Source organism: Mustela putorius, unplaced genomic scaffold (genome assembly GCF_011764305.1).
Source record: "Mustela putorius furo isolate JIRA1106 unplaced genomic scaffold, ASM1176430v1.1 tig00003863_pilon_pilon_pilon, whole genome shotgun sequence".
Classification (NCBI taxonomy): Eukaryota; Metazoa; Chordata; class Mammalia; order Carnivora; family Mustelidae; genus Mustela; species Mustela putorius.
In genome coordinates, this window is record NW_025422015.1 from 15,810,292 (window position 1) to 15,838,140 (window position 27,849).

Here is a 27,849-nt window from a genome sequence, read left to right on the forward strand (position 1 = left end):
AGCTACCTTGTTTGATACGCCTTATTATGCTTTCTTTCTTTTCTTTTCTTTTCTTTTTTTTTTTTTTAAGAAAATATTTAGATCACCCTGCTGAAACACATACTAGGTATTTCTCCTTAAGGAATTCTTAAGAATGGCAACCCGCATATCTGACACTTTGTAATTTTTAACTCTTGCTACAGAGTTTCTGCCGTCATTATTATATAAACTTGTGTTCTCTTATTTTCATTCAGTGGTTTTCTTTCATGCAACCTAGGTTGACAAGTACTGTGAAGTGTTGGTGCTGTGCCTAGAAATTACCTATGTATTCTTTAAAAGTGATAACCTGCTTTATCTGGCATTATGTTTGGGGAGCAAGTAAGTGCCATTTTTTAAGGGTCATGATTAACTTTCTTTCGTTTTATTTATGGCCATGAGAATATATTAATTATAAGAGAATAACTGTGTAAGAAAAACCCCAAAATATTTTATATGGTAACTTTCAAAGTTAAATATTTGAAAATTTCTGTTATTTTATCTTTTTTCTGCAGCTTAAGCCACAAGGTACTGTTTGCTGCCAGTATTCCCTTCTTGAAAAACTTGTGGCAGTAGTCCTTTACCTATTCTCCCCCCCCCCCGCGACTGTATCCTGTAAATTCTTACGTTCAAATAGATTTGTCTGACAATAATGGTTTTCGTCTGCTGTAGGTCTGTGTCTGACTCATACCCTCACTAGGTGGTGATATTGCTCTTCTTGCTTTTTTTTCCCCCTGTAGGTGGCGATATTGCTCTTGTTTTATGGACTTTTTCTGTGGGGTTCAGAGAGGCATGCTCAAGACCAACTTGCCAATAAATATGTGTTGAAAGCAAGATTGGAGTCCAGCTTTCCCTCATTTACATATTTGTGCTTTTTGGCTCTCTGTCATAATGGCATGTTTTGTGGAGGGAAGGGAAGGAGGAGGAAAGGAATAAAGCCTTATTTCTTACATTATCTATTAAGCAAATTTTTAGTGAACATCCACAGACTTAAAATTGTTCTTTTCAAAGAATTGTTCCCTGTTGGTGGAAAGGAGAAAAGATAACGGGGTACCTAAGCACACTAAGGCGTCCTGTGGGGCCAGCCTTGTGGCACCATGTGAGCTTTCAGGATGGAGTGAGTAAACAAACAGGAGTCACTTGGCAGGTCAGAAGTGATGCTACAGAGGAAGGGGCACTGAGACCAGTCCAGAAGGGCAGGGTGGAGTTTATGGTGGGGTCCTAACTCAAACGCCCAAAGCTTGGATTTAGTTAGCGATGGTGGCTGCAAAGCTGAGTTTGACGGGATTGGGCTGTGGTTTGAGGCAGACGTGGAGGGATATCCTGGCCAGAATAAGCATAGAGGTGGATCCCACCACGGTGGAGTGCTGCTGGAGCTTACCCTAGGGAAGAAGGGAGAAGGGCCCAGGGACATCTTGACTCCTCTCAGCCTTGTTCAGACTCAGTTTTGTTCAGAGGAAGGTTATTATCTTTGCCTTGGTAGCAAGATGGGAGTCAGGCTTCAAAGGAAACCTCGTGGTTTGAACAGCCAGCGCCTTGTAAGAGTGGCACTGTTGTAGAGAAACCAGGGTCCCCCTGGAGGTGGGCAGTGGAGCCTGTGGTGAGGTGATTCTTGCCATTTATGAGGTGGATGGAAACAGACAGGATTAGAGGAGGTGTCAGTCCCGGGTGAGGAAGAGGGAGTATGGGGAGGCGTGGTGGGCAGAGTGGAGCCCTAACTTCCAGCTCCAGACAGAATTTGTGGGGGTGGGGGGATTAAAAATGCAAAGTAGGGAGCAAATTCAGGCTGTAGACAGCGATCAGGAGGCAGGGGTGAACCAGGAGTGAGAAGATGGGATCCATGAGGTTTTGAGGTGACCGGGAGGGAAAAGGAAGGGGTGGACGGGACAGCTCCCAGCTGAGTGGAGGGCTTGCCTGGGTTTGTCAGCCCCGCCCACCATTTGTTGCTTCCCTGGACAACTTGGGAAGTGAATCCTAACCTGTGGGGCCACACATTAGGTTGTGGGATACCTGCCCCTCAGGTAGGTAGTACACAGGCGTGTGTTGTCTGGGGGCAGCAAACTTGTCTGACAGGCTCCCCCAGGTGATCCGTGGGCCCTTTCTGCAGAGGTTCTGTGTGTCCGGAGTGAGGCCCCAGGGTCTGTATTTTAATAAGCACCACTAGGTCATGCTGCTTATCAGGCAGGTTTGAGAAACACTGATCTGGGGGCCTGGGTATGCTTCAGGCTGGACCCTGGCCTCTAATACTTTTTTAGATCCTCACCAGTGCTGCCATTTTAAGTACAAGAGACGCTTCTAAATTTTAGTCTGTAGGTTATTGAGGTAAATGGATACCTGATTGTTTTTAGGTTCCTTGGCTGCTTCCTAACCTAGTCCTCATCTGTGTTTGAAGACAAATCCCACTTTCCGGTGAATTCCCCTAAGCCTCCGCAGCCTGGGGCTTTATGGAAGGTGGGTTGTTATGTTCTGCCGTCTACTGGTAAACCGCCTGCAGACTGTGCGGGGTTTCGAGAACTGTTTTGGTGAACGGCCTCCGGATGTGAGACCGCATTGCAAACATGATTCTCAATGGACCGTAGATGAGGCATGAAGTCTTACTTCTAATAGAGCCATCTGCTCTAATTTAAACCTTTCACACTTAATGTTGCAAATCTGACACAATTAATTTCCTCTCCTCCAGAGCTTTTTCCAGCCCAGGTGTTAAAATGTTAATAACAACACGTTTTGAGATTAGTTTGCTGTGTTAATCTCAGAAAGAATTTTTTTTTTTTTTTTTTTTTTTTTTTTTTTTTTTTTTTTTTTTTTTTTTTTTTTTTTTTACATGCTGCCTGTCTCTTCCAAGGACAGATGATTCTGGTGATTCAGGGCAGTGGTGAAGACAGATGGATTCACGTTTCAGAGCGTTGGAGAAGCTTGATCTCAGAAAATCGCTTCACCTCTTACCATCAGTTGGTTTGCAGAGTATAGTTGTTGTGTACAATCATCATCATCATTTTAAACTGCGCCTCGCTCTGGGTCCCAACTTGGGCAATGACCTACACCTGACAATTTCTGAATATTTTGTGGTGAACCTATTGGACTTAGGGCCACACAGTGTAAAGTGTTTAGATGCGATTCCTACGGGCATGGAGCTGGCATCACAGTGTGGCCGACCACCTCTCCAGTTCTTTGTTTCCGTGTCTGTAGAATGAAGGTGACAGGCTCATCTCTGAGATCTCCTTTGGTCCCAAGCTTCTGTACTTTAAACAATCAGCGTGAAATATAGGATTTGGTTTTCCCAGTGACTGTGGAAGGCCATGCCTGCCCCTTTGGTTGGGTGCCAAGCTTTCACATTCTGGGCACCACTGACACCAGCATCTCATCAGGGTATTTCTAAGGAGGCTTAATTTCATGCTTTGCATTCAGTGACCTTTTACACACTTTTAAAAATTAGAATTGGAAAAAGGGCAGGCTTCTTCCTTTTCTTTTAAATATTATTGATTGAAACAGAACTGGCATTTAATTCAGTTCTATCTATAAACAAGATATAAACTTTCTTAAAGATTAATTGGTTCTTAATTAGAGGTGGGGGCCATACCTAACATAAACCATGAAGCTTTTTAAAAACATATGTGCCAAACAGGGGCCCCTGGGTGGCTCAGTCAGTTAAGCACCTGCCTTCAGCTCAGGTCTTCATCCAGGGTCCTGGGATCAAGCCCCACATCAGGCTCTCTGCTCGGCTGGGGTGGGGGTGTTGTCTCCTTCTCCCTCTGGCTCTGCCTATTTCCCCAGCTTGTGCTCTCTCTCTCTCAAATAAGTAAATCTTAAAAAGAAACATGTGTGCCAAACAGAACACCGAAAACCTAATCTACACATAACCTATTGAATAAGAATCTCTCATAAAAGATGCTTCTGATGTGTAGCCGTAGTTGAGAATGAAGGCACTCCTACAGAGCCAGTTGGGGCTGACTTATCTCGTATCTCCTTAGGCAGTCCCATCGGGGACTTGCAGTGCACTGTGCTGGGCCCAGGACCCTGGACACCTGTAAATACTTCTGGATTATCCTCTGTTTACATCCCTCTCTACTACCTTTATTAGGCTGGTGGCAGAACATCTTAATAGACTATTGATTTCTCTTTTTTTAAGATTTGATTTACCTATTTGACAGAGAGGTAGAGAGCACAAGCAGGTGGAGCTACAGGGAGAGGGAGAAGCGGGTTCACCACTGAGCAAGGAGCCTGATGTGGGGCTCAATCCCAGGACTCATGATCTGAGCTGAAGCAGACGCTTAGCCAACTGAGCCACCCAGGCATCCTTCAGCTATCCATTTCTTTAGTTACACTTTAGTATGAGGCCATCCCCTACTTAGGTAAATTAGATTTTTGATCTTGCCTCAGACTTCATTGTAATCTCATTTTATAGAGGCCATACTTATTAATTCTTAAATGAGTCAGGTTATTCTGTCTTTTTATTTAAGGATTTTATTTATTTATCTGAGAGAGAGAGCACAAATGGGGAGCAGCAGGTAGGGGGAGCAGCAGGTAGAGGTAGCAGCAGGCTCCCCGCTGAGCAGAGAGCCCAGTGCAGGACTCAGTCCTAGAATCTGGGATCATGACCTGAGCCAAATGCAGATGCTTAACTGACTGAGCCATCCAGGAGCCCCAGTTAGGTAATTCTTAAGTGATGTCAGTTTCTTAAGTGACATCATTTGACCTGATCTCAAATGCAGGCTGTAGCATGCTAAAATTTCCTGTGTGCTGAATAAGTAGTATTGAACTGTGTGATAGATTAAAAATTATTTGAGGGGCACCTGGGTGGTTCAGTGGGTTAAAACCTCTGCCTTTGGCTCAGATCATGATCCCAGCGTCCTGGGATCGAGCCCCGAGTCGGGCTCTCTGCTCAGTGGGGAGCCTACTTCCTCCTCTCACTCTCTGCCTGCCTCTCTGCCTACTTGTGATCTGTCTGTCAAATAAATAAATAAAAATCTTTTTTTTTATTAAAGAAAAATTATTTGAGACCGTTTTTTTCCTTTTCTTATTTTGAAATGTAACTTACTTTTAGCTAAACATTTTCTTACCAACAATAACCAATAATGTGTATTTTATGGAACTGTACAGTAACTGGCATTTTTCTTCTGTGCTCATTTATTTTTCCTAGAGAACTTATCAGCAAAGGGAATTTTGGAAAATGCCTGGAGCACATTTTGGGAGAGAGAGAGAGATAGAGAGAAAGAGGTGGTTTGACAAAATATAGCATTTTCTCTCTCTCTCTCTCTCTTTTTTTTTTTTTTTTTTTTTTTGCCATTTAAAATGTTATTACCAATGAGGTAAGTAGCCATACCTGGGCTATTTTTGTAATTCCTTTTAGGGTGTCAGATTTTACACTTTACTTTGAGCCATTCATTGCCTCATCATTCTGGGGAGAGAAATGTGCCTAATGACTGTGAATAGGACACAAGTGCAGTGACTTGAGAATCTTGTCATTATAGGTGAGATGGGGGCACTCATTCCTTCCCTTGGAGACTGTGGTGTGAGTGAACTATTTCCCTGAGCGGAGTCAGGCCCTCCATTCCAGCTCCCCATACCCTCACTACAGGTACCAGGCGCCAGGTGCAGTTCAAATCAACCTGCTCTCGGCCTCACCTGTCATCTCGCTTGTCGCCCGTTCGTACCTGCTTCAAGACCTGTAAGGTCAATGCCTACCTCTTTGTTGCTGCTCTTGCACATAACCTGGGAATTATGGAGCGCTAACGAGGTCAGCATCTACTCACTTCAGTTTTCATAACAACCTGAAGAAAGTCTGTGGCGTCTCCAGCGTGCCTGGGAATGAGAACTGAAGGCATTCCCGACCCAGGTGCCTTTTGAGGCCACACTGTCTGGGTTCTGCCATGTCTGAGGGGGGACGGTGGAGGGGCTGGGCTAGGGGTGGGGTCTGGGTGGTTGAGAGGGGACTCCCTCTAGTGCCTTCATTGTGCTTGCTGAGCTCTGTTAGCCCACTCCCGGCTGCCTGCCTTCGTGGAAAGGCTCTAGTGTTTTTTTTGTACAAGTACTTCATCTTTTCTTTGAAGTTCTCTTTGATGGTATATCTCCGAGTAGTGTATTAGAGAAACAAAGGTTCTCTTGACTTAACCATCCATATTTCTACCCAGGGGAACAAGTGTTTCAACTAAAAATTTCTGAATATCTTAAGGGTTCTTTAGGTCTTTTGTTTTCTAAATTTTTCCTTATCACATGAGTTTATTATCTGAAGGCTGACAAATGTGATTGTACATGGACAGCTAAAGTAGTCATTATCAATTAGATTCCCCTTCTTTAAATTGCCTTTTTACTTGGAGAGTTCGGTGACTGTCGTAGGAGTTGGCAGTGTCTCTGACTGTAAAAATTGTTGAGCTAAAGAGAAAAACATATAAAGATAAAGGTGTCTTTATATTCCGCCTGTTATGTTTTCATGAGTTCCAGAAAGGTTAAATTTGTTAGGCTTTTTAAGAAAACATTCTTAGGCAATGAGTGAAATTTTAATAGACATAGTATATGCAAGAAACATAAGAGGCCATGCCCTTAAGCAGATTTGCACATCAAGTAGAGAGACTTAGAGATCCGTTTTTAGATATATCCTGCTGTGAAATGTTCCTTTAATTACCTGAATGAGGTTGTAGGAAAAGGATCAGGTAGACCGGTTTATAAGAGGTACCACCATGGTTCCTTTAGTTGCAGGGTGAAAAAGTTCTTAATATTAACTATTTTATAAAAATAATCTTAAAAATATTTGGGGATTATAATGCCATCTGTGAAACTTGGAGAAAACAGTATTGTGTCTTATTGATGAACACACTGGTATTCAGAAAAAGTGTGAAAAGTATGTTGGGAATGATACAAACCAAATTTAGAATAATGGCTAAACTGGGAGACTTGGGACAGGAGGATATTTATCTGTAACATTTTATATTTTAAAAACTGAAGCAAAAATGGTGAAATGCTAACTCTTACATCTGTGCTGATTTCTCTCCTTTTCCCTATGTTTCTAATAACTCTGAGTGAAAATTAAACATTAGATGATTAAAAATTTTACAGTGTAGCACAGCCTGACTAGCTTAGTCACTGGAGTGTGTGATTCTTGATCTTGGGGTTGTGAGTGTGAGCCCCATGTTGGGTGTAGAGATTATTTGAAAATTTTTTTTTTAATTTTATGGTGTATGTTTAGCATACATATTATGGAAAAATAGAAAATCCAAAATAAAAAATTAAAACAATCTGCTATCCTGTATTCTGCTTATAATACCCACTGATAAAATTTTTAGTATATCATCCTAGTTTATGTTGTATGTATTTGGTATTATATCTATGATGTTTGTACATTTTCAGTGATATTATAAGTAGGGCTTTGAACTCTATACATTTACTTGATATTCTAATATAATTTAGATGTTGAATTTAGGTATTGAAACTAGTGATTTTCAAATTTTAGCATGCAAAAGATGCATCTCAGAAGCTTGTTTAAATGTGGACTCTCAGGTTCTCTCCAGAGGTGTGTATTAAATAGACTCCAGGAATGTGCATTTTTAATAAGCCCTTCTGGTTCCCTCCCTCCCGCACCCCAATCCGTCGTGATTCCGATACACGTGTCCTAAGGAACACAGTTTGGTAAACATTTGTGAACTGTCTATGCTTGGGTAGTCCACACAACTCTCAGTACCGCTTATACTTCTTTTTCTAATCAAAGGTCAGCCAACTATATTCTGTGAACCAAATACAGGCCACCACCTATTTTTGTAAATACAGTTTTATTGAAACCCAGCCACCCTGATTTTGTTTACTTATCATCTGGCTACTTTTTTGCCACAGTGGCAGATGGAGTAGTTGCAACAAAGACAAAGCTCGAAATGTTTACTGTCTGGCTCTTTCCCAAAATTTTGTTGACCCCTGAATGTAAGCTAGCATTTCTTGTGGGAGAATATCAAAGAAAGTCCAGTAAAGAAACTGGAGTACATTTAACAGGAGAAAGTTGAAAAGTAGTGATGAAGGGCATATCACTGACCCGTTTAATTTAACAAGCATTGATTTGATCCTTAATGTATTCCGGGTACTGTGCACATGGTGACATAAGGCTTGGTTTTCAGTTTACGGTTCTTAATGACTGAGATGTGATGGGGTAAATGCAGCCTCTCTCTTTATGGGGTGCTTTGGAAACAGATTAGGCAGGGCATCTAACAATCTAATCCTTGCAGTCAGGAATGGTGTCCTAGGAGTCTTCAACCCTTGGTAACTTGACCAGGAGGTGCCCATGGTACATGAGATTCAGAACCATCCATCTCCTCCTCCTGGCTTGCTTGGATGATGGGAGTGTATCGTTGTGCGTGAAGCCCTGGTCACGCTTGGCGTGCTTTGGCCCATGGAATGTTAGCAGCTTCAATGCAGAGGTGGCTTGGGTAGTTGAGTTTTGCTCTTTGGTGCCATTGCTGTGAGAAAGATAAGCTTGGACTGGCCTACTGGTCCTAGGATGGGGAGGAGAGCCACCTAGAGGCACGCAAAGGCTAACCTAAGGTGACCAAACATTCTGGGATACTTGGGACTGCCCCAGTTTTAAAACAATTTCCATATCCTGGGAAATTCCTCAGTCTTGAGCATCCTGGGACAGCTGCCTTGGAGCAGAGCCACCCCCAACTGAGTCCAGCCTGAACTAGCTGACCTCCAGACAACCCACAGAGTGATGAGAAATCATAAGTGATTGTTTGTTTTAAGCCACTCGAGTTTTGGAGTCGTTTGTTATGTAGCACTAGTTTAGTGGTATAGTTAGTACCCAGTAATTGTTTGCTTATTTGGGCTAGATAGTTCCTGGTCGAAGGTGTGAAGAGTGCATAAAAGTTAAGCAAGTGGAGAAGACGAGAACTATTTATCATGCATCAAGCACCAGGGGCTTGGAGTATGGTGTGAGTTGGCACATGGAGGACAGCTTTGAAGGGGGCACAGCTGAAAGCCGGGCAGCCCATTCCTCAGGGCATTACGGCCTCGGAGACTTAACCGATTCAGCCACCCAGGTGCCTCATCCATCAGATGTTTTTTCAAGTCTCAGCTCTGCTATCTAAATAACTTGGGGACCTTAGGCAAGTTGTTTGATCACCTTTATGCTCAGTACCTACAAATATCAAATATGTGTACTAATACATTTCCCAGGGTTTTTGTTAGAGGGAATAATCTAATGGGAAAGGGTATGTTGTTTTCATTCTGACTTCACACTTACTCTCAAGATGGTGTCAAACAGCCTGGCTGCCTGAAAGGCAAGAAAGTTGAATGTGAGCATGATGACTGTCTGCTCAGTGCTTTCAGAACTTCTCAGAGTTTTCTTTGCCCCACCAATTTTTTTTTTTTTTAAGGTTTGAATTTATCATTCGTTTTCACTCAGTTATGCCCCGGGGAAAAGGGATTATTTGGATTTGAGGAGAAGAAGTACTTTGAAGATTACTGATTATATTCATCTACATATTCTCAATAATTTAAAAATTCCTCTTCAAATTAATGCCACTTTGCAAAAAAAAAAAAAAAAGTAGTGCTTTTTATCACATCATGATCTATTTAACACAAAACTAAAAATATTTTCCTATATGGGAGAAAGGGGTATATGGGAAAACTTCCTCTCAGTTTTGCTGTGAATCTAAAACTGCCCTTTTTAAAAAAAAAAACTACAAAAAAAGGGGGAAAAAACAGGAAGAACTGGAAGTATTTTCCAAATTTAAAAAAAGATATTTTTCTCCCAAACAATCAAATCAGGCATTATTGGCTTAAAACTGAATTTTTAAGAAGTGGAACCTTGAAACTTCCAACCTTTTATTTTTCTTATTATGAAAGGAAAAGCATACTTACCTGTCAAAGACTAAAAGATTCAGAAAGGAGGGGCATGAGGTCACACTGTGTTGCCAAGTCAGTGCAAACTACTTAGAAGCGTGGTATCTATACTTCGAGACCCTTATTAGTGTTCTTCCCATCAAGTATTTTTTTAAAAGTTGGCAGTTGTTGACAGTTGAAGCAGCTTCCACTAGTTCCTATAAAATGAACAGAAATGCTTAGAGATGTCACAGATGGCAAAACTCTCCTTTGGTGTCCCCCAAACCTGTTTCTTAAGGCTATTGCAAAAAAAAGCCGCAAACACTGTGACTTAAAAGATGTAGATGTATTCTCTCACAGTTCTGGAGGCCAGAAGTCTGAAATTGAGGTGTTGGCAGAACTGTGTTCCCTTCAGAGGCTCTAAGGGAAGACTCTGTCCTTTTCTTCTTCCTGCTTCTGGTGGCCCGGCTTCTCTCCTCAGCTGGTGGCTACATAGCTCCCGTCTGTGCTCCCATGCTCACATTGCCTATCTGCAAGGTCTCCCACTGCCCCTCTCCTATAAAAGACTTGAAAAGATGCCTTTGGGGCCCACCTGGATAATCCAGGATAAACTCCTTTGTCAAGGGCCTTCCCTTAATCACAGCTGCACACCCTTTTTCTTTCCCCCCATTACTAACACTAAAACATTAGTGATTGTAGGGCTGTTAATATTCTACTAACCCATTGTTTTTACCAAATTATCATGTTAGCCAAATTCATTGGTATACTGGAGCCAGCGTGTACTGGCTTTGAAATCCCGTTCTTAAATATTTAGGATTTTATGATTTTTTTCATTTTTTATTTTATTATTGTATTTATTATTTCAGATTTTATTTAAACTTGTTAGTTATTGCAGAGTGTGTTATTAGTTTTAGGGACAGAATTTAGTGATTCAGGTGCATATAATACCCAGTGTTCATTACATCAAGTGCCCTCCTTAATGCCTGTCACCCAATTACACCATCGCCCCCACTGACCTCCCCTCCAACAACCCTCCATTTGTTCCCTGTAGTTAAGAGTCTCTTATAGTTTGCCTCCCTCTCTGTTTTTATCTTATTCTATTTTTCCTTCCCTTCCCCTAATGTTCATCAGTTTTGTTTGTTTCTTTCTTTCTTTTGTTTATTATTAACATATAATTTGCCCCAGGGGTACAGGTCTGTGAATCATCAGGTTTACACATTTCACAGCACTGACCATAGCACATACCCTCCCCGATATCCATAAGCCAGCCACCCTATCCCTACCCGCCCACCCTCAGCAACCCTCAGTTTGTTTTGTGAGATTAAGAGTCTTTTATGGTTTGTCTCCCTCCCAATCCCATCTTGTTTCATTTATTCCCTCCCTACCCCCCACAACCCTCCACCCTGCCTCTTAAATTCCTCATATCAGAGACAGCATATGATAATTATCTTTCTCTGATTGACTTATTTCACTCAGCATAATACCCTCTAGTTCCATCCATGTTGTTGCAAATGGCAAGATTTCATTTCTTGTGATGGCTGCGTAGTATTCCAGTGTGTGTGTGTGTGTGTGTGTGTGTGTGTGTGTGTATCTCACATCTTCTTTATCCATTCATCTGTTGATGGACATCTAGGTTCTTTCCATAGTTTGGCTATTGTGGAGATTGCTGCTATTAAACATTAAGGTGCATGTGCCCCTTTGGATCATTACATTTGTATCTTTAGGGTAAATACCCAGTAGTGTGATTGCTGGGTCATAGGGTAGCTCTATTTTCAACTTCTTGAGGAACCTCCATGCTGTTTTCCAGAGAGGCTGCAGTAGCTTGCATTCCCACCAATGGTGTAGGAGGGTTCCCCTTTCTTTGCATCCTTGCCAGCATCTGTCATTTCCTGACTTGTTAATTGTAGCCATTCTGACTGGTATGAGGTAGTAGCTTGCGTGGTTTTGATTTGTATTTCCCTGATTGCGAGTGATGTGGAGCACTTTTTCATGTGTCTATTGCCCATTCAGTTTTGTTTCTTAGATTCCACATATGAGTGAAATCATATGGTATTTGTCTTTCTCTGACTGACTTACTTCACTTAGCATAATACACTCTAATTCCATCCACTTCGTTGCAAATGGCAAGATTTCATTTTTTCTGATACCTGAGTAGTATTCCATTGTGTATGTATACCACATCTTTTTTATCCATTCATCAGTCCATGGACATCTGGGCTATCTCCATACTTTGGGTATTGTGAAATTTTTACGATTTTAGCATGCTGGTTGTGAATTGTTGGTAACTTGAAATTGGCTATAGTTGAAGTGTTTACATGGAAATACTATGGATCAGGGCTTCCCACACCCCTCACCCCATATGGTTTACCAAGACACCATTGATTGGCCAAACCCCCGATCACCAGGAAGTTCTTCTGAGAGTACCTCTCACCCTGCAGAGCCCTGCCAGAGACCCTACTTGACTTAAGGACCCTACTTGTTTCCTTTATTTTCTTTCTTGCACTAAGTTAAAAATAGCTGTGTGTATATCTTTTGTCCTAAAATACACTTAAAATTCCAGGACAGGGTTCTGACTTCTGTGCTTTAGAATCAGCCTGCCTGACTGATCTCCCAGAAGGAGATCAGTAAATATTTGAACCAATCCCTTTATTTGGGCTCTTTCCCATTGCTGAGAATAGTAAAAACCTGATGGCTAGGGGGAATTGCAATAATCCCAGATATATTTATATATTTGCGTTTCTGTCTCTTTCCTGTTTGTGAGTACAGGGTACCACAAATGCATGACTTTCATGTACTTTATGCCTAATTTTGTTTACTCACATCGTTAGAAGTAAGATTTGTCTGGGTCAGTGGAATCACTGAAGTTATTAGCAATGTCTAACATGTTTGCCATGGCGTAGCAGTGTAATAAAGGGTAGCCAAATTGATAAAATGTCTGTTGAAAAACCAGATATATAGGGCCCACAGTGAATATGGCTTTCCAAAAAATAAAAAACAAGTGACCCTTAGAGGGTCACTTAAAAGTTGATGGAAAAATTTTCTTTGTCTTAAAAGATACCAGGAAAAACTGATATAAAAAAAATTTCCACTACCACAGAACAACTACATTCATATGGTGGAACACAGGAGGTCCTGCCCTGTCTGTGTAGATTATAAGGTAAGATGGGGGCTGCATTTTTAAATTTGGCTCATTATTGATTGCCACGGATTCTGAGCCGGATCCCTGGATTCTGGAGTCTCAGCAGATGGAAGCAGTGCAGAATGTTGTAACAGAGTAAGAAAAGCGTAGAGCCTCACAGTTAATGACCCTCTCTCAAAGTGAAGCAGTCTAACTCTATAACCAACAGAATTTCATTAGTACTCTTTAATTCAGAATTATATATATTTTTGGTCAGCTAACAAATTTTGCTTTGCTTTTGCCTTTTGGAATTTAGTGATAAAGTAATGAGTGCTGTAGAGGTCTCATTATCTCCTTTTCCTAAAACATGTTAAGATCAAAAGAAAGAGGTACATGCAAATGAATAGATGGTTCTGTCTACCAACAGCCACTCCTCCTGGCAGTGTGTAGCTATCCTAAGATATAATGGAGATCAAAAGATGAGATCCCTGCCCTTAGGGGGCAGTCCAGTCTAGTACTGTGCTAACTCAAAGTTACCTGGGGGCTGGCATCACCTGGGCCCTTTGAGGAGTTCCGAATTTCGGGCCCTGCTCCACACCCGAATCAGACTCTACATTTTTTTTTTTTTAAAGATTTTATTTATTTATTTGACAGAGGGAGATCACAAGTAGACAGAGAGGCAGGCAGAAAGAGAGAGAGGAGGAAGCAGGCTCCCTGCTGAGCAGAGAGCCCGATGCGGGACTCGATCCCAGGACCCCGAGATCATGACCTGAGCCGAAGGCAGCGGCTTAACCCACTGAGCCACCCAGGCGCCCCAGACTCTACATTTTAATAAAATCTCCCGTGATTTATGTACATGACAAAGTTTGTGAAGAAATGGTTGAGTAAGTAGTAAACATAATAATAATTACTAGATCCAATAATTATTAGATTACTGAAGAGGCCATAGGAGAGGCATAGGAAGTACAAAGAAGATCATGATTTTAAAACTTTTTTTTTTTTTTAATTTGGAATTTTAGTTCTGTCTCAGAGCAAGTTCATCCTTGTTCTTACATGAGAAGAGTCTCAAAGTTAGTGTTCACTCTTAAGGGACCTTTTTAGCCAAACCCCTTGGATGAGGACATTTTCTTGGTTAGGGTTGGGAAGGAGTTCGGCTCTGGGTAATCAACTGCTCACCCGGCTTCTGACATTCCATGGCACCCATCAGTCAGTGACGGCTTCTGTCCCAGGGACAGCCTTTATCCCCTTGCTGCGTACCCCGCCCCGGAGGCTGAGAGCAGTAATGTGCTGACCTACTGCTCCCCTATCAAGTGATCCCGGGGAACAATGTGGCCAAGTCTTCGAGTGTCAGATCATTTCAGGAGTCCCTTTCAGATAGGAAGACGTTGAAAGGTGGGATTCAGGCTTGGGATGATCTATAATTATAGATGTTTGCATCTACTCTTTCCATTTGAGGCGAACAACATGTTTGTTTCCCTGAAGGGAACGTCTTCTCTCTTTTAAAGCTACGGCTTAATGAAAAGGCAGTGCTTTTCTCTTTTAAATATTGAAGCAAGCAGTGGTTGGTGAGGGAACCCTGAATTGTCTCTGAATGGGTAATTGACAGCGTTTTGTCTTCCATGACCTCTTTCTTGAGTAAATCAGTTTAATTCCTTAGGGCTTGGGAGGAGATGACAAGGAGGATTTAGTGTTCTATGGGAGTTGGCTGCAGTGGCCCTGGGTGTAATATGTGTTTTGTTTTGTTGGTTTTGTTTTGTTTTCTCATTATAAATGTCTGGCTCACATTGTTGACTTCTAGATATTGAGATCAGCTTTCACTATTAGTGTGTACAAACTACCTCATAGAAAGTTTGCATATCAATCTACTCTTAAATTATTTACAAGAGCCGACAGTTGGAAAACCTACCGTTCCCTGTCCCAGACACTAAAGGTCCCTGTGGGTTGTCTGGGTGATTCATGTGGTAACCTGATAGTGTGCACACTTCACTGCTCCTGCCTGAGCAGGGCTGCTTTGCAACACGACCCAGTTGAGAGCGGCTCCTCTCACTGCTGTGGCGCCTTCGTCTCTGTTCTAGGCCTTCTATGGGTGCACCCCACTTCCAGCCAAACTAGCCCACCTCACCGGCTCCACCAGCCCACACTGTTCTCGACTCATTTCTCAGGGCAGGGTTCTGCCTCTCTCCATCCTTCTTCCAGGTTTGAAGGGTGAGGGGCAGGGCAGGAAAGGCACACACAGAAATGAAAAGCTGCAGTGCTCGTTGGTGGCTTTTGAGGCCAAAAAACTGATGGCACTTGAAATTAGTTCCTACTCTTGGCTGGCGTTTTCCACAGATGGCAAATGGGGCAATTACACGCCCGGGTGGGTTGAGGGGTCTGTCTGATCCAATGATGTCTTGTCACGTTAAACAGTTTTTATTAAATCGAAGACTTCTGTTTGAGCAGAAGTCCTTTTTAAGGATGTCAGTATATATTGAAATAGGAAATCTTGTTTCTTTTGGCAAGGACTTTCCAAATGTATTTGATCTATCCATTTGGCTCTTGCTAGAAACACAAATAAATCTTTTTAAACTAATGGATATTTGATTTAGGAGTACCCAACTAACATGATGATCCCAGAACTTCCTTTAGGAATATATTCTGGTGCCTCCCAGTTTTTATCATTAACTTTTCTTTAGTGTTGGACATAAGTCATTCCTAAAATAATATAATTTCTTGTCCTTTTGTCATTAACGATGGCTAAATTTCTCACCACCCTCAAGTGTTAAGAACTTATCACGAAAGAGGTAATGAGTCATAAACCTGGTTTAGTCCCGCTTGGGGGTGTTAGCCCAGAGGTTGCTCCCACCATTTCAACTGTGGGACGCTCACCTGGCCAGTCCCAGGGCGAGGGTGCCGGCCAACAGGCAGCTGTGGCAGAGCCCTTGTACTAAAGCTGTATATTTGGTTCTGTGGGGGCTTATCAACTCCCCCTAAACACATAATTGAAGCAAGATGATTTATCTGATTCCTCGAAGCCTGGAGCCTGGCAGTGGTGAAGCGGTAGGCAGGGAGCAGCTATTGGCACCTGCGACGACAGCACAAGTTTCAGTTTGACAGCCTGACAGTGAGGGGGGAGATGAAAAAAACCACCGCACAGTAAGGGATGCAGACAAAAATCTGTGCAGCAGGTCTGGTTCAAAAGTCTGACCAGAGTGTATTCTCTTGTAGATTATCACAGGGAAAAGTGTAAAATTAAGATGTTTTATTACACTGATGATGGCACTGGAAGAAACCGGGTAGACTCTCCCAGGGATATTGCACAGCAGGGTTACTGTGAAGATCAGCAGTGATCTCCATGGAGTGCCGGGCACTGAGTAGCCTTGAGCCTGGCCCCTGGGAGCTGTAGATTTGTGTGGCTCTGGGATCTGGATGGTTAAAATATGTGGCTCATTGTAGTTGCTAAATAAATATGGATTGAATGAATGTAATAGCTTTTCAAGCAGCCTACTTAAGATTTCCTAAGCGAATGGGAGTACATACCTAACGTAGATAGTGAAAGCTAATTAAAACTTTAATTGACTGTTTTGTTTTAAGCTGTTACTTTTTTTTTTAAAGATTTTATTTATTTATTTGACAGATAGAGATCACAAGTAGGCAGAGAGGCAGGCAGAGAGAGAGGAGGAAGCAGGCTCCCCGCTGAACAGAAAGCCCGTACAGCTCGATCCCAGGACCCTGGGATCATGACCGGAGCCGAAGGCAGAGGCTTTAACCCACTGAACTACCCAGGCGCCCCAAACTGTTACATTTAAATGTTATGTTCTCTTTTGGCTATGGGGGAACTCCGGCGCAGTTGTAAAGGTAGTTAATTTATTTGACCTTCTTTTACATAAAGCAAGATGTTCATCATCAAGCGCCAGTATGATAGAAATGTAGAAGAGCTGGTCAGTAGAGAATTCGTTATTGTACAGACATATCCACAGGTCTTGTGAATAATGGGAAATACATTAAGTTGGAAGTCCAGCATACGTGTGCATTTACTTTGAAGGAGAGTCTTTTTCTTTTTTTTTAATTAACATAAATGAACAAGAATCTGGAGTCTAGTCCCTGAATGGACCAGTTGGCCTTCTTGGCTGCTTGGCAGTGGGTGTTCCTCCAGCCCCCTTTCATGGGCTTGTTCTCAGATGTGTGGAAGGACAGGAAGGACCGGCGGGAAACACACTGGTTACTAATGACACCTATTCGTCCCTGCTATTGTGTCTACAGGTGCACACACTTCAAGGAGGGTGGGTTAGAAAAGCATCCAACAGTACTCCCTGAATGTAAGGAACAGTTCAAGGTTTATTTCAGAGCTTAGGTATTCCTAAATTTAAAATCTAGCTGTAGGATGGAGACATTAGGGAGGAAACACAATGTTTTTTTTTTTTTTTTTTTTTTTCAGGGAGGTCCATAGATCCTTAGAGAATGCATATGTGGATTTTAGGGGTTCCACGTACCTCTGAAATAGAAGGCAGCATTCAGGATGTTTTTATATTTTTTATATTTTTCTGGCACCATGGTCTTTTAAAAAATTTTTAAAATTTTTTAAAATTTAAAATCTGAGTATTTTAAGATTCTCAAAATTGTCTTTGACTCAGAAAGAGTATTTGAAAAAAAAAGGAAGATTATTTGATGTTCGAACTATTACAGGCACTGGTGCTCTGCATAATGATATTATTTTTGCCTTTATGGAATTGATCAAAGTAGAGATATCATTCCAGTTTAATAGCTCAGAGTGCTTGCTGATGTAGCTGGCAGCCCCAGTAAGTAGCAAAACTTTGAATCCGGTGGGATCTGATATGACCTGGTCCCATTCCTGAATCTTCTGAGTGTACTGGGTATTTCATATGCCATGTCTGGGCCTGAATTTCCTCATCTGTGAATTGAGGGGTTTAAACTACATGAGCTCTTGAGGACCCTTTTAGCTTTCAACTGAATCTCTGTTTCCCCTAGATGCCTTTAGCTTTGCCCTTAGTTCTTGATGGCTGTTCAGTGTCACGGTTTCCATGGTAGTGTGAGGTGTCCCATCTGAGGAATGTTTTGCAGCAATTCTGTTTTTCTTCTAAAAAGGTCTCAGTCCTCATATGCTTTTAGAGCCCTTTTCTTAAAATATCGGTGAACGGTGCTGGATGTATGATGCAAAATCACTCTTTTATAATTTTTTCAAAATTATTTTTATTAACATATAATGTATTATTTGCCCCAGGGGTACAGGTCTGTGAATCATGAGGCTTACACATTTCACAGCACTCGCCATAGCACATACCCTCCCCAGGGTCCATAACCCAACCACCCTGTCCCTACCCCCCACCTCCCAGCAACCCTCAGTTTGTTTTGTGAGATTAAGAGTCTCTTATGGTTTGTCTCCCTCCCAATCTCATCTTGTTTCAATCCTTACCAAAATACCATCAATTTTTTTCAGAGAAATGGAACAAATAATCCTAAAATTTATGTGGAACCAGAAAAGACCCCAAATAGCTAGAGGGATGTTGAAAAAGAAAGCCAAAGTTGGTGGCATCACAATTTCTGTTTTATCATTTTTAATCAGCGTTTATTTTCTGTTGCACTGGGTTAGTTTTGAAACATTTGCTCAGTGCTGAGTAAAGTGAGTTGGACCCAGTTCTCTACTCGTTGCTTATTAGTCTTACTCTGAATAACGCTTTGGGGAGGGGATGCCTGACCCAAGTCTGTGTGATGGAAAGGTAAGGGGACTTTTAACGCCCACAGGACCATGGGATTATGTGGCCTTGGGTGAAATGCTGCACCCAGTGCATTCCAGCATATGGCTCTAAATATTTTGCATGTCATGATTCATGGTTTTAGGAGTCTCAGGAGCCTGCAGCTAATTGCTGCTAACATAGCTGTCAGATGATGGTTCTCCATGATATGAAGATCCTTCCAAACTGTAGAGGAATGATCTGTAGGGGCTGCCAGCGGGAGGCAGAAGAGGGTCCTCCACCCCATCCCACACCCCGGCTGCTGGCGGGAGACCGGAGAGGCAACAGCAGGTACATGAACAGCTGCATTTCACCTTCGCTGAAAGCTGGGAATGAAGGAATAACCGAGTCAGTTTAATTCTCTTCGGAAATACATTTTCTCAGCTGATGACATCCCTCGATCAGTGGAGGAATGCTCGATGTTTATAAAACTACACGCTCCTTTTAAACTTCCTTATCAAAATTCTACCTTCAGAGGTGCGGTCTGACGATTAATAATCAAGTTCTTTTTTTTTTTTTTTTTTAATTCCCAGAAGTCTGTACTCTGCGCAGACTTGCATTTAGCCCAGCTTTGCAGGAGTTCAGAAGTTGGAGCTGCGGGCTGAAGTGTTGCCCGTGGGGAGGAGGCGGGGTTTTCTGTGTCCAATGAGGAGCCTTCGCTGTGGGGAGAGCCTATCGCCTTTCCCCCGAGCGCGTACCGGGTAATCCCGGCGACAGCCACGCAGCCCGGTTTATTGTTTGTGGAGTCCCGTGGATCCTGAGCGGTTCACGGACCGCAGAGAGGGCAGGTGGGCGCGTCATGATTCTGTGCCGAGCGGCGACAAGGGAGCCGACCGCGTTGATCTCCCCCGGGTCACCTGGGTGGGTGAAGTTCACACGGGGCGCCCGGGTTGACGCCGAACCTCTTTCTCCAGCCTGAGGAGTTCTTCCGTCCGTCGGCCGCGGAGGGCTGCTCTCGCGGCTCCCTGCCCGCGTGGGGGAGGATGCTCGGGACGGGAGCAGGATCGCAGGAGGGGATGCTGGGCACGCACCAAAGAGTCGGCGTGCCTTGGTTTTGTTCTTCTCCGAGTCCTGACAAACGTTCCTGAAACGAACACCCTGCTGCGTTTTTAAACTTATACCAAACCAAGGGCCACAGTGTGGCTAGGATTATTTTTGTTTGTTTGTTTTGTTTCCTAACTCCTCATTTTCCTTTTCTTTGTAACTGGGTGACCTAGAAGCAGTCTTCCTGCATAATGCCGTGCCTGACTCTCAACATTGTCTGAATTTAAGTGGGAAGGAGCAGGTTCCTTGGAAGGACATGGAACGATAGTGAAGCCGAGCTTCTTTTTTTGCTGGGCTGTGCTTTATCTCTAGTCGATGGTGGTGTGAAAGAAGATGAAAAAGGAAGGCTCTTTCAGACTCAAGTCAAATTCAGGGTCTCTCTCACGTGCTGTGAGTTGGATCAATTTCTCCTCCTTGTCCAGGCAGACAAAGAGGCTGTTTCGCAGTGATGGAGAGCTCTCGGTTTGTGGGCAGCAGGTGGAAGCAGATGATGAAAACTGGAATTACAGAACCCAGCCCAGAAAAGGTGACTTGATTTTTTTTTTTTTTTAAATTTAAACATTCTTGCAGGTTTGCAATGTAGCATTCATTTTCTTTCACTGATTTCCCTTCATGGTTTTTTGGGGTTTGTTTTGTTTGTTTGTTTGTTTGTTTGTTTTTTGGGGGTTTTTTTGCCCCCTTAGAGGAGTTTTGTTTGTTTTTCTATTGGAATTCGGCATCGTCCATTTGTTTACATGTCTAAAATCAAAGTGCTCTTCCAACTAGATTCAGCTTGAGGTTGTGTCCTAAGAAGGATAAGATAGCTGTTAGTGGTCCTCAGCACCCCTTCCCCTCAGCAGATCCTCACACTCAGGTGACTTGTGAAAAGTTCAACAGTAAGCCACCCTCACGGGAGTCTTCTTCTCTTACAACTTGAAGTTGGGACACGGAGCTCTTTACCGAAACAATGCACTGAGAAAACTTTGGGAATCATGAATAGTCTTCTTGTGTCTTTCTTTAAGAAGACTGACGAAGGACACAGACACTTGAATTAAACAGGTTATTAGAATGACATCAAGGAAAGGGAACACATGAAGGGCTTGCCCTTGATACTGTGGCCAAAAGGAGTTTTTTGGATTTCTTTCAAGTTCCTTTTCAGACCAGTGTTGGCCTCTTTGCTTGGGGTTAGCATATTTTGCCTTCCTTGGGATGAAGAAAAATATCAGTCCTGGTGGGAGAGAGGGAAATATTTCAGTATTTCTTAACACACCCCTATTTTGTATTTAGAATTTCTGAGTTCTCCCTTTTAGAATGTTTACTGTAGAGTTCTAAGATGGTTTCCCCCTTTGGTGCTGTGGCAAAGCCCGGTAGGGGAGCGCTATTTAAGTATTACAAAAGAACCCAGTCCAGACATTCCTCCTGATTGTGTTTTCCCTGTTTATCACATTCTTCCCGTGCCAAGAGAAACCTCACTGGAATCTTTCAGCGACCTGTTCTTTCCCATTTTTTGGGAAACAGAACATCCGAATCCTGAGAGAATAAGTTGCATATGGGCCGATGGTACAGTGTTTTTGGTCTGCGGACTGAGAATTTAACACAACTCTTCCTCGAGGATGCTGTGTGTTAAACAGAGTGTTAAACAGTTTCTATATTAAAAAGTCTTCTCTATTAAACTGTGGCACAGAAGGAACTAGTTAATGTTCTCGGAAGATGTCAGTTGTTTATTATGTCAGGAAAGGGGCTTTAACAGCAGTCCACTGATAACTGAGCTTAAAGATGCAGGTTTTTAGTTCAAATGTGGAATAATTGCCACACAGAGAAGAGGCTTTCTGGCTGGAGTTGTGTGGTTTAGTAAGTCCACGAAATTTGCTCTTCTAAATCAGGAATAAGCTGCGGTTTTGGTTAATGGGTGGGTTGTAATGTTTGAGGCAAGAATGTTTGCAGGGCGGATACAGTAGTCCTGTGGTCATCAGAGGGTGTAGTTTTGGTTCCGTTGGCCTTTGCCAAAGGTTGTTCTTTTATGACTTGTTTTAGATCAACTGCCATCAGATTTCCGTTAAAGACTCTAGACATGTGAGCACGTGGCTTTAGGATTTCTATCATAGATGCTCCATCTAAATTAACATTAAAGGGAAAGATAACTGTGAATATGCGTGTATTAGTTTTAGCTGGGAAATGAAGCAAATATTATACACTTGACTTGTGAAGAATAATGAGGTTGTTGTGGAGAAGAGGGGTGACTTGTAAAAGGAGGGAGGACTTGTTTATGCAACAACACAAAAGACTGTGCCCTTTATCCTTTAATGTAATCGGGGATATAGTAGCCCTGTGAAGAGACATGGAAGCACAATAGAGTGTGTAAATTTATATGATATTTAGAAATAATTGGCCATGGGTAATACTGCCATTTTTTGTCATAGGTGGCTAGGGGAAAATCCTTTAAAAGCTGCCTGTAGATCAAAATTTTTACATTTGACTTTCAAAAGAAAATTGGCTCCCAACTTGACATCCTGTCCCAGGGGCATTGATCTTTGACACTTGATCTTTATTTCAAATAGTTCTTCCCTTTGGAGAAATACAGGAGTGATATTTGTTTACACTTCCAGATCAAAAGAGGATCATTCTTTCACTAAAATTACTCAAGATTGGAGTTTTTTTCTTAACAAAAAAAATAAGTATCAAATAAGTTAAAAGTCTAGCAGGGATTATCAGTCAGTGCTAAGAATGCCAATGGGCACGTTAGGATTTGGTGGCAAATAAACTTGCATTGAAGATATAGCCGTCTGATGGGAATTGTATAGCATCTTTTACTTACTATTTCTTTTAAGGTTTTATTTATTTATTTATTTATTTATTTGACAGAGAGAGAGATCACAAGAAGGCAGAGAGGCAGGCAGAGAGAGAGGTGGAAGCAGGCTCCCCGCTGAAGCAGAGAGCCCAGCGTGGGGCTCGATCCCAGGACTTTAGGATCGTGACCTGAGCCGAAAGTAGAGGCTTTAACCCACTGAGCCTCCCAGGTGCCCTAGCATCTTTTACTTTAGATCTGCTTGCCCAGAGCACATACATTCGAGACCACATACTTTCCTTTCACCCTGCTCCCCAACTACCCTATCTTACAGTAACATTTTTTGATCTACACAGGTTTCTAAAAACTTGTTATCCTGCCTCCCCTCCCCCGCACACACACACACACCACCACTACCACCAAGCAGTGAGCACGAGGGGTAGGTCAGTGTAGCTTAACAAGTCAGCCTTGCTTCAGGGTTGTGTCCTGTGTCCTCCCCACCCCCATGGGATAGTTGGCTGCTGGGGCTGCAGCCTTATGCCTTTCTCCCTTCCATCTAGCAGGTGCTGCGAGGCCAGAGTGCTTGCGTGCTCCCCGCCCACCGTATCCCCATCACATAGCTTTGCAGAGTCAGCCCACTGAATCCTTACTGTCTTGTGGGTACCGTGTTGTGTGCATGCTCATTTTATAAAACAGTTCTTAGAAGCTCTTTTTGAGAGTGAATCTCCATGCTGGGTTGCTTGTTAGGACCATCGCAGTAAAGTTTTTAAGTAGTTACCTGTATGGATATCTATCAAGACACAAACCTATAGACTTGCATTTTAATGTTGTCACATACATTCAGGACACTAAGGATAAAACTACAGTGCTTGAAAATTCCTTGGAGAATGTTCCTATAAGATTAGATGCTATAATAGGCGTCTTTCCATTTACACTACTTTTCCTGAGCCTAAAAAGTAACTAGAAGATACATACTGGTATGTCCAAAGCAATCACAGGTAAGCACCTGCATATTTTCTTTTGTTCCAGCACCTGGCAAGTTTTAGAACTTCAGAACTATTGGCATTTGTACTGAGGAACATAAAAATGAATTAAGTAATAGCGGTTATCAGTTCTTATGTTCTTAGTGGGATATGACCCATTAAAATAGCAGATTATGTTTTGACTTAATTAACTATAAAAATCAAGGATGTGAATCAGTATCTTCTTGAGTATAAATTTAGTGAATCATGAGCTGTTTCATTGGATGCCTGTGTAATAAAAAAGTAGAAGTCAGTTGTAGGGGAGACCGTATATAGTTTTTCGCATGGAGTTGTGGGAGCATTTATTGAAGGAATTTTTAGTACTATGTGCACAAAGAAATATAGCACACAGCCTGGGAAGTCATGGAGTTCATACTTAAGTGGAGGAGCAGATAGGACATCTAAGGGGATTATAGGGAAACATGCAGAATAATTGTGAAAAATGGAAAATGAATGTCTTAGATGAGAAGGTCCAGATAAAGAAACTTTATCTTGAGCATTTTCATGTTTTGCGTGGTCTTCTGGCTGTTAGCATTGATTTGCACAACATTTAATGAGCTCCTGCTTTGTTTCCAGCACTGTGGAAGGTTCTCAAGGGAAACTAATGACTTGTATTTATTCTGTGCTCCCCCATCTTGCTCACTTACCCTTCTCTTGTCAAATAAAACCAAAAGAGGTGGAATAATAATAGAGTAGCCTCTCATTGAGCAAAGCATGTTTTGTTGTATCTCCAGCTCTGTTCAGCTGAGCAGAGGCATGATTGATGATCCTGGTATTGGCAGGTCAGCACACAGAGAGGGTAATTGACATGCAAAGCCTCGATTTAAACACTACTTTCATTCTCTTCTTCAGGACTTTTATCAGATATGCTAATAACATTACCAAATTTGAATCTTTTGAATTTCAGTTCCTTTCCATCCCAGGAAATACAAAAGATGACCAGAAAATGGCTTTACTGGGCATTAAGGATAATGAATAATCAATACACTAGATAATCAATTGTTGAGTATGGAGTTGGTTATATTTCAAGTAATTTCATCCCAGTGTCCTCCCTAGTAAAACAATTGCAGAAAACAGGACCCTTGTGCATAATTAGATTAGCAATGATTTCAGATATTACAACAGAAAAAATGGCACAAAAGACCAAAAGCTACAAGGTTGAGATCCTGTTTCCATGTAAATAGCTATGATTTATTTCTGATCATAAAAATCTTTAAAATGTTGGGTTTTAAGGGCATTTTCTTCATGGCATTAAAGAAACCTGAAAAGTAGTGGCAAATATTGCTAAAGTAGCCCCCTGAATTTGAAAGTAAAACAAGATAAATAAGTAATATTTATTCAGAGGGTCACCATGTACGTTGGAAAAAGAGCTAAATGGAGTTTATCTTGGAGTCTTACTAAAAGGAATGAGAAGATATTCTCGTGCAGTGAATGTAATGTTTTCCTTCTTATGTTTTACCGAAGCTGACATTCTGTGAAAGAGACACACAGTGAGTGCCACTTAATATTTTATCTGGTTCATTGAAACTGCCCTTTATTCACCTTTGCTTATTTTTTTTCTTTTGAAGATGGGAATCTCTGTTGTTTTGCTGCCTTGTTTTATTGCAAAATGATCTTATTTGTTATTAAATTGATGAAGTTATATTGAAATGATGTTTTTATCTAATATCCTTCCTTTACTTACTTGTCTTAAAAAGTTTGTGGATTTATTTTGAGAATTATACACTTATTTAGATTATTAGAAATAGAGTGTTAAAAGAAGTAACTTACTGTCAGAACATTCATTTAGAAGTTAATAATCTATATTCTTCATGGAGATGGCTTTGCTCAGTTTTGAAAACTTTTTTGAGATTGTCCTTTTCAAACAGTTGTTTTTTAAAATAATTTCAAAAGACCCTGAACATTAATTGGGGTTAATTTTTATAAGTCTCTTGCAGTTATTTCAGAATGTGTCATATTTCTATGTAATTTCAAGGGTTTTTGGTTTAACCATAATATTTTCTATCAAGGTTTCAAATAAAGGGCTTTTTTTTTTCTTTTTTATGACACTACTGCCTCTGAAATACTTCCGTTAACTCCAGCCTTATCAGTTTTAGCTCCTCCAGGTCTCTTCTGTCTGTACCTTCTTGTCCATCCAAGCTATAGTTTCGGCCTTCCTCTGAGAGGTCTTCTACTCTTTCTTACAACCTGTACTTACTCTTGTCTCCTTTTGAGCCATCCTTGAGTCTTCCCCAAATGCAAATATAATTGGGTCAGTCTTGTGTTGCTCCCCATTGCCTACACAATGAAGCCTATCTCACTTAAAGTAGCATGGACCCTGCACCTCTGACCCCTCCCCATTCCCTGCCTGTTTTAACTCCCCATGTAGCAGATGGATGCAATGCTTTTTCACCATGCCATCTCCTATGCCCTGTGTCACCATGCCCCAGTCCCCGCCTCTGCCTGCTGACTTCTGCTCCACGTTCTCTACTTTCTTTAGAGTTCTGTAAAGCCTTCCCTAATCCCTTAGGGGCAAAGCTGATACTCCTTTCTCTATGTTATTTCTCCACTGTCTACAGACCTTGGTAATTATGTTTATTATATGCTGGATGATATTTATATTTTATGTGTCTGTGTCTTCAGCTAGACTGTGAACTCTTTTAGGACAGAGACCAAATCTTACTTATTATCTTTTTTATTCCCCAGGCTAAGTGCTCAATAAATGGTGCCGACTGGGTCACCATAACTCACGTGGGACCCTGTTGATAGTGCTGTTTGCAGAGGCCACCATGCCAGACGGGGTCGGGTACTAGTAGCACCGTGTGCTTTCTGTGTCCGATGTACTGACGAACGTCTCCATCACCTCACAAGTGCTCCCAACCATGAAGCTTGTTGAGGGTGGCAAAAGAGAGTGTTCCCTTTGTGGGAACATAATTTTAGCGGCATCTGCTGTTTCCTATTGCTCACTCACACTGTGTGTGGATCAAATGCTTCATGGAAACGTCTGATCACGAAGGTTTGGACCATTAGGGAAGCTGGTTAGGAAACAGAGATGAGGTATGAGAGGGGATGACGCCATGTCTGGTAAGGCGAGGCAACAGGGTGCTCTTAAGGTCGTCTTCACTGGTCCCACGTCCACCCTTGCTCTCCCCGCCTCTGGCTACCCTCCCGCCAACCCCCAAGTAAGGCTAATTTTGACAGAGGAGGCTCAGTGGTCTTGCAAAACATCAAGCGTAAGTCATGTCATGCAACTCCTCTGCTTTAAACTCTTCAATGATTTTTCCTTCTCAGGTAGCTCGATAACTAGTCTTTACAACGAAATGTGTCGCCCTACCCCGTGGGCTTCTCCAGCTGCATCACCTGTGCCTTCCCCTCACTGTCCTCTAAGTCATACCAGGCCCCTTGCTGTTTAGAACATGCCCTGTGACTTGACCTTCCCCTCCACCCAGAGTCCCAGCTATGCACACTGCTCCCTCCCTCTCCTCTTTCAGCTCTTTGCTCAAAAGTCATCTGAGCGACCCTTTGTTACCTCTGACCTCATCCTGACCTTTCTATTCCTATCTCTGTTTTTCTCCAAAGCACTTACCACCATCTGAGGTACTGTATACTTAATGTACAGTTGGCCCTTAAATGAGACAAGGTTGAGGGGAGCAGACCCCGGTGCAGTCAAAAATCCCATATAGCTTTTGACTCCCCCAAAACTTAGCTACTCATCCCCTACTTTTGACCAGAAGCCTTACCTCTAACACAAAGAATTGATTAACATATTTTATAGATTATCTATATCACATACTGTATTCTTATAGTAAAGTAAGCTAGAGAAAAAATAATAAAATCATAAGGAAGAGATAATATATTTATAGTACTGTACTTATTGAAAAGAATCCACATATAAATGGTCCTGCACAGTTCAAACTGCTGGTGCTTAGGGGTCAGTTGTATTTATTTTCAGTATTGTCTGTCTCCTAAAACTAAAATTTAACCTCTAAGACAGGAGAGACTTTTTTTTTTTTTTCTTGTATGTTTTGGTAACCAATGTTCCCCCAAGTCTGGCACATAGTAGGTATTGGATAAATTTTAGTTGAAAGAGAGAATGAATGATACAAGGAATATTAGGTCAGGAAATCTGAATGTTTTACTTCTGTAATAATGTGGCCTGGAGCAACTCACATCATCTGTTTAAATTCTAACAATCATTTCGATCAAATGAGATGGGCAGTAGGTACAGCTCACTTCTTGAATAAATGAATGTATGTTTATAGGTACTGTGTCAGCTTACCAGTTGAGTCTGGTTGTATTTAATGGTATTGTCCAAGGGGTTGGCAATCTCTTCATGACTGATAACTCAAGTCAAAAGATTTCGTATCCTAGTATAGA

General features: G+C 41.9%; 1 protein-coding gene across 3 annotated transcripts in view; it reads left to right on the forward strand.

Annotated features, from left to right (window-relative positions):
* NHSL1 (NHS like 1) overlaps positions 1-27,849 on the forward strand; it is a 230,029-nt gene that overhangs the window by 77,853 nt on the left and 124,327 nt on the right. Inside the window, exon 1 of one of the 3 annotated variants that reach the window (XM_004740301.3) lies at positions 19,188-20,233. The exons of 1 other annotated variant lie outside the window; for it this stretch is intronic. In XM_004740301.3, the coding sequence (XP_004740358.1) occupies positions 20,041-20,233 (193 nt within the window). In that variant the 5' untranslated portion in view covers positions 19,188-20,040. Of the gene's footprint in view, positions 1-19,187; positions 20,234-27,849 lie in introns of those variants that run through there. One more of the 3 variants, XM_004740302.3, reaches the window with a different exon arrangement.